This window comes from Pecten maximus, chromosome 5 (genome assembly GCF_902652985.1).
Source record: "Pecten maximus chromosome 5, xPecMax1.1, whole genome shotgun sequence".
Classification (NCBI taxonomy): Eukaryota; Metazoa; Mollusca; class Bivalvia; order Pectinida; family Pectinidae; genus Pecten; species Pecten maximus.
In genome coordinates, this window is record NC_047019.1 from 16,722,045 (window position 1) to 16,735,223 (window position 13,179).

The 13,179-nt window shown below is 33.3% G+C and overlaps 1 protein-coding gene across 1 annotated transcript in view; it reads right to left on the reverse strand.

The window, feature by feature from the left end:
• Positions 1-9,003: 9,003 nt before the first annotated feature.
• The window catches only part of LOC117327333 (potassium voltage-gated channel subfamily KQT member 1-like), a 52,937-nt gene continuing 48,761 nt past the window's right edge, over positions 9,004-13,179 (reverse strand). Inside the window, exons 12-16 of the mRNA XM_033884262.1 lie at positions 12,072-12,201; positions 11,042-11,117; positions 10,582-10,676; positions 9,878-9,980; positions 9,004-9,657 (exon numbers count right to left, since the gene is read on the reverse strand). Coding sequence (XP_033740153.1) covers positions 9,556-9,657; positions 9,878-9,980; positions 10,582-10,676; positions 11,042-11,117; positions 12,072-12,201 — 506 coding nt within the window. The 3' untranslated portion in view covers positions 9,004-9,555. The remainder of the gene's footprint in view (positions 9,658-9,877; positions 9,981-10,581; positions 10,677-11,041; positions 11,118-12,071; positions 12,202-13,179) is intronic.

The window sequence follows — 13,179 nt, forward strand, 5'->3', positions numbered from 1 at the left end:
TTGCAAATACAATAATCACATAATCTTAAGAAACAATATAAATACACTGTAATGTTCACACGACCTGTAATGCTCATTTATTTTGTGTTAGACAAATGTTTGACGACAGCAATGGACTTCTAACGAATCAAACAACAGAAGTAAGAAACTGTAAATAAACTATTTTAGTTCAAATAAATTTGACATCAGGTGGGCACGCATATGTACACAACATTGAAATAGCTCAAGTCTAGGATATGGTAAATATTTATCGAAATGAACCTGTATTTTAACCAAACTAATTTTCTTCCGTTAGATTTATTGCTCTTAATCCCTTTTTTGAAAGAATGTCCTTCTTTTTCCAACATTAAACTCCGTCAACTGCCCAAAGATAAAAATATCGATTTCGCATTCTTTATTAAAATATCAATTTCAGTATAAAGCCCACCCGTTTGAAATTGGAGAACACCGCCAACCTTAATTCTTTAAATAATTCACATTTCTACAACCCCTATCCCATAATGTAGGAAGGCAATGCTCAATTCTTTAGGTAATTGCATCTTTCATTATTAATCACGCCCATGGTCCTGAAGTGGAGAACATTCATTTCTATTCTGAGTTATAATATTTTCACCTTGTGTTATTTGTCCCAAAGCAGAGAATAAATCAGCTAATATGAATAGGCGTTGGACACCTTGCCATGGCATAAGTTCAGTGGCATTTTTCCCAGATGAGCATATGATATCTTAACTCGAAACATTGGTTTACGTCATACAGATACCCTGCATTTCGGTGCGTCATGGTATGTAATGGCAACATTAACAAAGTTAAAAAAAAATAATAAGGACAATACGTAGAACCTATTTACCTACTGTAAACAAACTTATTTTGGCGTGTAATTAATATTCGCGTACTCCGCTGGCGATTAAAATTTAGAAAATATTTTCAATCACCAATACAGTAGGCATTTTATGACTAAATTGCTGAAATATATCGCCGCCAAAAATTTGAATGGTACGGAAACACCGCGAAAACAAGTTTTGTACAGCATGTCGAACAAAATAATGACTACATCAATTAGAACGATATAGTTTTAAAGATATACGTAGATGTCTCATTCATGAATTTCTGTTGAGTGTTAATGTTCAAATCATATATTTAGTAAAGACACTTTTCTCAAATATAAATTAAGTATAAAAGGAGACACTGAAAAAGCTATTCTGTCATTTCTCATCAAAATTACGTTTTCCAAAATATGAACATTTGTATTCCTTTTGTGCCTTGATATAGTACCAGTCTTACAAATAACAAAGCCTCTTGTAGCTTCAAAACCAGTTATCACAACAAATCTCTGAACTTTTGATTGGTACAGTCAATAAGTTAATTGCTATAGTAAATACGTGTTCAAATGATAAATACGCTACATGGTCGGCATTCTGCTTTGTCAAGCAAATGCAATCCAACGCAATGCATTGTTTGATCAATTAACGAGAAACAGTACAATACAACAATCAAACATATATCTTTATCAGTCTTTCTCTTTTACATATATTTCCTAGTATATCATTAGAGAACATTACTCGCGCACATGCTAGCACTCCATGCGTCATATTTCTGTTACAAACTTCACCAAATACTCCATGAATATGTGCTACTTCAAGCTGAATAGACGTCGGGTAAATGAGGAAATATCTACTTGGTCTAAGTGGGGTATACGATAACTGGTTAATGTCTAAGTGAGGTATACGGTAACTTGTTAACGTATAAGTGGGGTGTACGTTAACTGGTTAACGTCCAAGTGGGGTATACGGTAACTGGTTAACGTCTAAGTGGGGAATACGATAACTGGTTAACGTCTTAGTGGGGAATTTGAAAACTGGTTAACTGTTAATAACATCTAAGTAGGTATACGATAACTGGTTGACGTCTTATTGAAGTATACGATAACTTGTCAACAAATGGCAATGGATTGCGTATGAAGCCAAAATAAAGTACTGAACAATTCGTAATATTCGCTGAACTTTCGTCATTCAATATACCGCGAAAATGAATATGAAGCAAGTATATACTTGAAACATGAATTATGATATCTCTGGGTGTATGATTGACATACACATATCTCGACATTTTACCTTTTAAAGAAGTTAACGTGACGGCGTTGTGGGGAAGGCAATATCCACCAGCGAATTAAACATTTCTTGAAAAAAAATGTATTTTTGACATTTCAGAAATACATGTACTTGCAAATTGATTAAACATGTAAATGCCGATTCACAACTTGACGGATGGGTAAAAACGAATAAGAGATGCCACACAGGTAATGCATCGTCAATCAATGTTCGTGTGTGTGGCGATGCAACTTTATACAAAGAATCGCACACTATTGCCATTAAACTGGTACCGCTGAGAATTTCTTTGATATTTCTGGAATTCACGCAGACGTTATCAGAGTGATCACTTGGAACAATTCCCCCTAAGGACATTATCCCTATCATTATGACCTAACATTGATACGTGAACTATAACCACTAGCCTAGTTATCTACTGTCATTCTTTAGATCGCGGATCGGTCAGTGTTCTAATTATCTCCCCTGGTTAACGATAGGTCTGGAGTTACTGATCTACCACTAATGGCTTCCTGAAATTGATTTCCAATAAATGACTAGACAGTTCGATTAACAGTAAACCTTATTCACACTGGTAAAGGAGAAAGTGCAAGGTGTCAATGACAAATCCGTGCTTACGCTTCTTGATTCCCTTCTGCTACATCGTACTGCAAAGTATATATAATTTCATTACGATATTAAATTCAAACTTTGAAACGATTCTCGAATTATTTTCAATTGATATACTTTTGCTACTTAATTAAAATTAAAAACAGAAATTATAACCGATATCCAACAAAAGTGCAACCTACAGTCGAAACCGTTCTTAAATCCCAATGAGTATTTAATAAAATATGTATTAGAGAGGAGAGTCCTGAATAATATATTTCACGTGTAATATATTTTGATATGATATTCGTATTAAAATTCATCATCTACACCCACTGTATATCCTTAAGCGTTGCTAAAGTAATGATGAATAAATCTTTGATCATTGTTGCAACATAAATACAATTATAGTGGTATAAGAAGCATATTCAGAAAAAAATATACGTATCTTTTTGAAAGGTTTAATCTTTCAAACATATAAGTTGTAACAGTAAAACTGTTTATTACCTCCAAATAACACTTATGTGCATTACATAAATAGCATATGTTTGATTATACATGTAAATTCCATGACAGAATATATTTTGATTTCAAAGTTCTTGTATACAATCACTAAATACAAAACAAAAAAATGCAAACACAATAAAGAACCAAGAGGACATCAAAACAAAAATACAGATATATATGTTGCCATTTTCATGAGTGAACTGCACAGAGAGAGAATGAATTGCACAAAAACTAAGGATGGGTTAAATCGACCTCATACGGGGTAGGGAAACGACAGCTAGCACGCGCTAAGACGCTGCTCTCAATAACGCAACGTCAGTATTTATGTAGCGTGACTACGCTGCAAATTAGTGACGTCATCAATTTCGAAGCACATTTCATGGGACATTGATGATAACGCGATGAAAACATTTAGCAAGACATAATTTTTTTTATGAAAATAAAAATCATACATGGGCCTGTACCGTGTATAGTGATTCCAAACCTCGTGATAGAGTTTGGCTGGCCAGCACTTTGCATGCCTCGTAAGATTCTATTAACCATTTATTCAGAGAGGAAAGACAACAGGAAAAATATTTTAAATTTATATGATAAACGTGAAAATGAAATCAAAATGCCTGCGACTTATTCACTTTTAACTTGCCTAACTCACACCTAATAATAAAAAACACAACCTACGAATTTAACAACTTACAAATATGTATCGTAAAAATAATTTACAAACCTGTTGTAAATATATGGCAACACATGTCTTTTCTTAACACAACTCACACACTTGATATAAAAAAAATTACGCCATTTATGAAGACAATGTACATATCTGTTGTAAACACAACATACATACCAGTTGTATGCACAACTTACAGTTTTTGTAAACACAAAAAATATATCGAATATATAGATAGGCATTACCTCAACAGAAACTGTACGGCAAATCACGTGTTCTTCAGGATCAATGACCAATTCTCTCAATGATATAAAACAAGTTCTGTGTTATTGTAAATCCACGTTAACTGAGAACAACATATTAACAAAATAAAACTGCAGCAACAATAATACATATGTAGGTATATTTTTGAACAACGGGCTACATGTTCATGTATCAAATTGTTACACATGACCCAATGAATACAAAATTGATGATTTCAGGAAACGAGACAGATTATATTATATTATTACAAAAATACAAAAAGAAGCGCAGGAAAACTGCAGAGTAAGTTTATTCTTACAATAGCGATAGAGGAAAAACAACTATTACGTAGCCCCTACAAATAGAAATTAGACAATCTGTGATAAGGAATATACGGTCAATTTAAAAATTACACATCTTTACATGGCACTGGTTAAGTTCATGTCTATTTCACGTTCGTTTAGAGAAATATGAATTTAGAGTTTCGGTATTGTTACATTGGTTTGGTTTTATTCAGTACCGAAATGTGTCTATTTACATTAGTGAAAAAATAGTGAATATAACAATTTTTACAAAGACGTCTGTGCTGATTACTAACAACTCCATCGTAGTATACACAGATATGTATATGGTTTGGTGGGATGTAAAGTATCATTGACATGCAACATTTAAACGGTAATGAAAAGGACTTACAAGTGGTGTATGGACTCACAAACATCAACTAGGTACATCGTATTACACAGACGTAGCCGATACTGTACCGTCATCTATTAATCTTTCTTGTCTATATTTCAACAGCGAAATCTAGGTCAGAGAAAACATATTGCCAGGTTAACTGATCTGCATTAAAGAGCATTGGGTTTGTAGGATAAACTGCCTCTGGAAAAATGGAGGGAAACTTTTCCCGAATGTGTTAAATTGCCTCTTTAGCCTTCCTGTTACATTCTACAGGATACGAAAATTTCTGAAGAGGCATAAATCATCTTGGTATATATGCATGTCTATATGGTCTATATGTTCAACAATATCAAACGATTAGCATAGCCACATAGGGAAAATGCAAGTTTGTAATAACTTTTCAATACTTTTAACCAAAAGCAGAATATTTGCATGTCAAACTGACATTTACTACGATTTACGTGTAAGACTAACACACAAGAAGTTTGAGTTGTAGGCGAGTGACAAGTTCACACAACAACTTTAATATGTACAATCTACTTGCTGTAGGCGAGTGACAATTTCACACAAGGAGTTTTGGGTTGTAGGAGAGTGACATGTTCACACAAGGAGTTTTGAGTTGTAGGAGAGTGACATGTTCACACAACGACTTTGATACGCTCTTGGTGTAGGCGAGTGACAAGTTCACACAAGGGACTTCCGAGTGGTCGCGGCAGGTTTGAGCAGGATGGTAAGATCACGAGCATAAGGAAATGGAATGGATGGGGTTTTATCAGATACTTCATTGTATAAAAAAGCATTTATCATCGGCATCATCTCAGACAAACGCCTGGGTATTTCATTGTGTTTCTATCGTAACTGTTCCTCTTTAATGACCTGTATAACCAATGCTATTCTAGCATGTGCAATTAAACGTCGCCAATCATATTTAATTAGAACTTTTAACACTAAAAAATGAGCATAACCTAGACGTATAAGTGATTAACTTGTTCATTGAAGACATACTGTAAACCAACCTCGCGAACATTTAACCGCCGCCAAATGTACTTTTAGCTTGCACAAGGATACAAGTGTATCTTAAGTATTATTTTCTGCATTTAAGAAACATTGAAAATATAAATATCTTATATCGGTACCTTAAAAACGTCTACACAAAAGGGTAGCAAGAACAATTTCTTTATTTCATTTTATTATTGACACACGCACACACATACATAAAAAATATTGTCACATGATCAAAAATAAGGGTAATGCAATGTATACGAGAATCCTGAAGAAAATGAGATCATCGATTTATCATATGCAATTAATATTCTATACAATTTATCATGTTACGTTAACATAAAACACATATGATGAATCATAAAACGTATTGTGTGTCTATAAAATAAGACTTAATGCATTGTTATCAGAAAATGTTCAAATATGTCTGTCATGTTGAGTAAAAAGAAAACAAGAAAAAAAGATTCGATTAGTTTTCAATTGATTCGATAACCACCACCTCCTGGTGTCAATTAACAACAGAAATCACAACCTCGATCCCAGAAAAATGACTGCAAAACTGGTCGAAAGTATTGTTCATAACTAGTAAAAACTGATAAAAAGTTTTCCCTTTCTGTTCTTTAACATAAATATAATACATGAAACGCATTTGCAGATGTGCAAAATTCAGATGAGTGAGATATATTTTTTACAGATTTGCTTCTAAATTTAAAGTACGTTGCGTTTTATATCAGGATCGCATGCTTTCATAAATACATGTATTAGCATTTCATATTTAAGCACACACATTTATCATAAAGCGTAAGTTTTACCAGAAACAAACATTTTGGTCTCTAAGATGTGAACGCTTCATACTAGGGGAGATAATCTAATATAAGAATTTTTAGTGGGCCAACTGATTATTACAATTGTATTAGTCATCTAAGATATTGGTAAGACATGGAACTACAAATAAAAGTTTGCTTACAAACACATTTTTGCTCACATCACCAATCTTTCGGATATATAGCTTGGGGTCCGCCCATTCTACCTTATTTGGTATTACATACGGGTCAGCGGTTAAAGGTCAAACCTGATTGGTCATTAGTGCCCACATCTCCATCAGAAATTTTTTTCACTGTCGCCATCTTTAAGAAACTTTGATGAGTACATATTTGGAAAAAAATAACTAAAGTGACGGGTGGCGGATGACCGATATCCGAACATACCGGCCATTTTGGCATAATTTTGCCGCTCACCTTTGCTTTTTATATGTATATTTGTGTTTTTAAGTTCATTTTAATAAAATAATATTGAAGGCCACCCACAAAGGTGAGCCCAAATATTTTGCCATGATTCTGTGTCATTGTCATCTGTACGTATATAAAGCAAACAAAGCTCGCAGTATTTAAGGTATTTATACATTATATGGAAAAGGAGTGGAGTAAGTTTTTCCTTGCCATGGGACACAGAGCAAAACTGATATTTCCTTAACACTTTCGTGTTGTGCGATGTATGAATAAAACTTTTCATTGAAAAAAAGAAACAAAAAAAAACTTTTTATAAAACCTAGGGGCATGTAGCCAGTATATTGCAGAGATCACGTTTACAACCTCCTGACAGAGGGAAATAAAAAGACTCGGAAATCAAAACCAAATACGAAGCGAAAGATAATACGACTAACCAATGGTTCGATTTAATATATACCCAATATGTGTCAACTCTCACAAAGTATGGACACTTCAAGAAAATTATTATAACTGTCTTGGCCTAAGAAGAGACCATAACTGTCATCTGATCTAAATTGGTGATGCAACTGTCGAGAGAACAAACAGCAATATGGCACAACTTTATATTCATGCATTATTTCGACATTGATTCTATCTAAAAATGGTAATTCATATTCATAAATGTGCTATTCAGTTTCTTGTCTTCAATAGAATTCTAAAGCATGTCACTGTTGCATTATAGACTAGATGTTTTGGTCAGTACAGAGACTAAGGCAGCCAGTTTGTTATCCATTCAAAAATAAAACAATTGCACAACTCCACGTTTCTATCAATTGGAAGTTCCATTGACAGTCGTATCGGGAGCTTTGGCAGAAAGAAAATGATAAAAAATATATCCATACTTTGTTTGGAAAGAAAGTATATAATAATTTGGTTGTATCATAACGCATACAATAACGGTGGCCATTCAATAAAGTCTTCTTATTAGTGTCATAAATTAGAGGTATGTCCTTATATAGTTCATCTTCCTGTAAATAATTCTTCAAAGTATCCCCCTTGCTAGAAACGTACTTTCGCAATCGCGCCTCTATGACGTAAACGCTGTAGGGTAGTTAATAATCCCTTTTGTGTACTGACAAAACACTGGAATATTACAGCACCTACACTCCAATTTAACTTTTGGTTTAATTATAGACTGACCCCGTCTCTAGAATATTAAAATCATAAATAAAATTGAGCTTTATGATTTTGATCCCTAGGATATGTCTGATTCTAAGTTTCAAATTAGGGGCAGATAATCTAGTTTTAGGATTTAGCTTGGCAATTGTTAACAAAAAGAACTTAGGGTCTGGTGACCAGTCTAGGTTAATTTAAGTATTATATATTTGGCGTGTGCTGTCTTCTGAAATGCCAACCATACAGCTATCTCGGAAACTGTGTAATGACCATCTTTCTCAACCAATGCTATCACAGCAGCAATATTCTGGGTTTTTTTATGCTGAAAAAATTGGCCTCTTCATAACAATTCCGCCATCCTTAAATTTACTTGTCCGTTTGAAAACAGTTCTCAAGTAAATCACATTTAGTTTCAATATTCTTAAGCATTAAAATTTGTATATCATTCGTCACTGTCATTAATTGACTGCTTACTTCTGGTCGGGTTGTGTTTTCTATTTACCTTTACATTGTTATTGACATACATTTGCGGTGTACTAGGTTTTGTTATGCGTTGCCTGTTTGCACAAGAGTCATCAAATAATAGAATTTATTGAATGACCCTTGTATTATGTATATTAAAACGAATATACTATGTGTAAAAACAAACTCATTCATGGAGGAAACATATATGTAAATGTATCATAATGCACATAATATATAATGTATATAATGAATTTGGGCAGAACACAATAACACATAAATATATGTATAATAGCACATAAAAAGTATTATTATATGATATTTTGTTTGTGCAGAACACATCACATATGTATATATACATATATGTACCATAACGCATATACATGTATATATAATTATTACAACAAATTTGGGGTAACATGGTTTGGTATCATAATAAATAATATTGATAAATAACTTTATTTCGGAAGGGAACATAACAAATTTTAAATGTTACGCATGTACATGCCATGCAATGTATAAGAAACGAATGTGTAATAAAAGAATGATGAAATATGTCATTTTGGAATGAACAACACATCAATTGCACTTTCCCATTTTATATAGAAAAATGTATAAATACGGGTGTCTTTTAAGTACTCTACATTATCTAAATTTATAAAATCATTTTCGTTTATTGCACTTGACATTCCTACTAAAATACAAAAGATTGTATTAAAATACCTAAAAGTGGTAACTTCCTTGTATATTATGTAACCACACCTATATGTGATTTCCTTGCTTCATTACTTTTTACAAGAACCATTATGCTGAACTGAATTGATTAAAATGCAAGGCTGGTAGCTCTCAAACTGTTAAAGAAAATAAAGGAATTTTGCTGCCATGGAAACGCAGTAAATAATTTGCTACACTTAACTAATCATACTTCATCCTCTAACGCGTCTGTATTCACTGGTTTCGACTTAAGCCAGGTGTTAAGAAGAAATATCACCTGGTCTAGCTTCTGGTCCGTTTTCTGCATCTGAAGAATTAAAAGGACACGTGTTGTGTTAGTATATTACGTCATTGTAAGTGTACGTATTATCCCATATTGACTTATTTTTAGACAATAACTTTTGTTAGCAAATGCCTTTGGAAATGAATGTTTTCATGAATAGCTAATTTTCCAAGTTCACCATTGTACTTTACTAAAGATTTTTTCTTAAACTCAACATTTCATGAAAACGATTTTCAATGAATACCTGTGTCTCCATGCGGACAATTCTAGCACCAATTGTCATCCTTTCCCTATCTTTGTAACAGTTGGAGTATAGCGTCCCTGGCTTGCCTAGTGTCTGGTCTAACCTGTTCAGTAGAAATATTGTAATGCGAAAGTTAAAAAATTCTAACATAAAAAACAACATGAACAAGTTCGGAGCATATAGCTAATGAAAATATTTAAAAACTCCTAGAAAAGAAAAAAAAACATTTTCGCCGTTTTCGAGGTAGAACAAAATTGCGAAAATTGGACAGCCTAAAAATATCATTATTGGACAACTAGGGTCACGAGGTTAATCATATCCTCCCTCTTGGCTTCAAACATTTGGGAAAACCGTAAAACTGGAGCCATCGGTCAAACTAACCTTTACAGCAATTGCTTCCTCTTGGACCATATAAGTTATAATTTATACAAGGCACCGAAAATACAAGTCATAATGAGAGAGTCTGTTCCCATAACACCCATAGTGAAGTGGGAAGTATGGTCATAATGACAACTCTTCAAACCTGTTTTTAATAGCACTGCAAGATAATTGCTAACGAAGATCACAAAAAGTACAAGTATGCTTCAAACTCCCTTCCATCGCTTTTTCCTTGTTGTCTCTAAATACTTACTGCTGTTATTGTTATGAACAATTATGTGGAAGTCCATGTTTAAATGTTAAGTTTTCCTGATAGGCAATATTACCTTCGTTGTAACTCTTTGATTCTGACCATCATATTAAGATGACCTTGAGAATATTGCTCAATAACATCTCGAACATCATATGGTTTCCTTGCTTGCTGGAAAATATATCATTAAAAGAATATTCAATATCATTACTTGCAATAGAAAGAACAATTAAGACAGAAATTGGTTTTTGCGAATAAAATTATTTGTTTCTTCTTATTAGGCAAAAGCTTATTTGCTGATAAACTTCTTCCCTCTTTTGTTGCAGAAAAGATTGTAATGAGAATGTGCACTTCAGCAGACAACTTGAGGTTGAAAAGTTGAAACTGACATAGGACAGTGGAAACTACATCAACAACGATGACAACAACAAAGTGGATATATAAGTAAGGCCATTAAAGCATTTTAGACAACTGAGCCATTTCCGAACATGTGCTACTTTGAGTAACCAAAAGAAATAAGTCAAACTTGCGCTCACCTGAAACTTTCGTCTGGCAACAAAGTATTTAATTTTTCGCAGTACCCGTATAGCTGTTTTGTGAGCATCTGTTAATCTGAAAATGTATAACACAGGAATTGTTAATATAATTTGTCCATGTCTTATTAATTTTGAGGTTTTTTTTTATTAGATTTTGCTTCGATGTCGTTATGTTTTTGTTAATGATTCTAACTCAGCAAAGTGATCAAATACTGTGCATGCCGTCAATCTTAGTTATTGAATAATATGGAAACCAGTGCCAGATCACAAGAAACAATGGTAAATTACTTACATAACAATGGTTTTCCATGCCTCCCATACAGACAACTATACATAGCAAATTAAATTGGGTAGAATATTATATACATGTTTTACATGTTATAATATTCTCAAAATATCATCATGTTTAATATATCAATGATTTTGATTCAAAGTTAAATGATTCTTTCTAAACGATTCCTATTTGAATATATGAACAGTCATATTAAAGAATTTTTACTTTGACATATAAATAATTTCTTTTTAATATGAAAAAGCTAATCTCGAAATGTCAGTATTGTTAATAAATATTTTACAGTGAAAACTTGAAATATTTCCGATACTAGCCAGTTTTGCATTTTACCCATAAGGTAGGGTCCATTCCCTTTATATAGAATGTTTGATATGTATTATAAAGTGAACAATAGCCCTTGACAACAATGGTTGTATATTTCAAGTATTCACTGTAACATTGAATTTGCAATTGTCCCTCACTTTTAAGTCAATAAGAACGAAAAACGTACACCTTTAAGAATAACATTACAGTATATATATTGAAAGAAACTAAATATATGATCATCAAAATAAATTTTGTATTTTTCTTAGAGTGCATGAACTTGTAAACTAAGACAAAATCAATTAGAAGTTATTGTTTGAAAACAAGTGCAATGACGACGGTCATATGAAATCATCTGATTGACAAAAAAGTGAGGGATATGATTTTGTAAGTAAGAAATGTTAGTTCAAAACGACAGAACACCTGTACACATACTGCACAACTTTCTCCACATCGTCTAGGTCATATTCTATTGCGTCCTCGTACTGGTCATTACTTCCAACACTAGGATGGTTGGCCATAACGGTAGGACGTGAACTGTCCCGTCTGTGACTGCGAGGAGTCCCTGTAACATATGAATAACATACCTCTGCATTTCTAACGTCATTCAAAATCTTGTATCATTAATGTTAATTATAGACATGCATGCTTATTATACAGACATGCATTTATCAACCAATCACAGACCTGTATTATAACCATCAATTATAGAACTCATCATATCAACAAATCACAGACCTTTATCATACCAACCAATTACAGACCTCCATCATATCAACCAATCACAGACCTGTATTATACCCACCAATTACAGAATTCCATCATATCAACCAATCACCGACATGTACTATACCCACCAATTACAGAACTCCATCATATCAACCAATCACTGATCGGTATCATACTCACCAATTATAGTTCTCCATTGTATCAACCAATCATTGACCTGTATCATACCCACCAATTACAGAACTCAATCATATCAACCAACCACTTACCTGTATCATACCCACTAATTACAGAACTCAATTATATCAACCAATCATTGACTTGTATTATACCCACCAATTACAGAACTTCATTATATCAACCAATCACAGACCTGTATTATACCAACCAATTACAGAACTCCATCATATCAACCAATCACTGACCTGTATTATACCCACCAATTACAGAACTCCATCATATCAACCAATCACTGATCGGTATCATACTCACCAATTACAGAACTCCATTGTATCAACCAATCACAGACCTGTATTATTACCATCAATTATAGAACTCATCATATCAACAAATCACAGACCTTTATCATACCCACCAATTACAGACCTCCATTATATCAACCAATCACAGACCTGTATTATACCCACCAATTACAGAACTCCATCATATTAACCAATCACAGACCTGTATTATACCCAACAATTACAGAATTCCATCATATCAACCAATCACCGACATGTATTATACTCACCAATTACAGTACTCCATTGTATCAACCAATCACTGACCTGTATCATACTCACCAATTACAGAA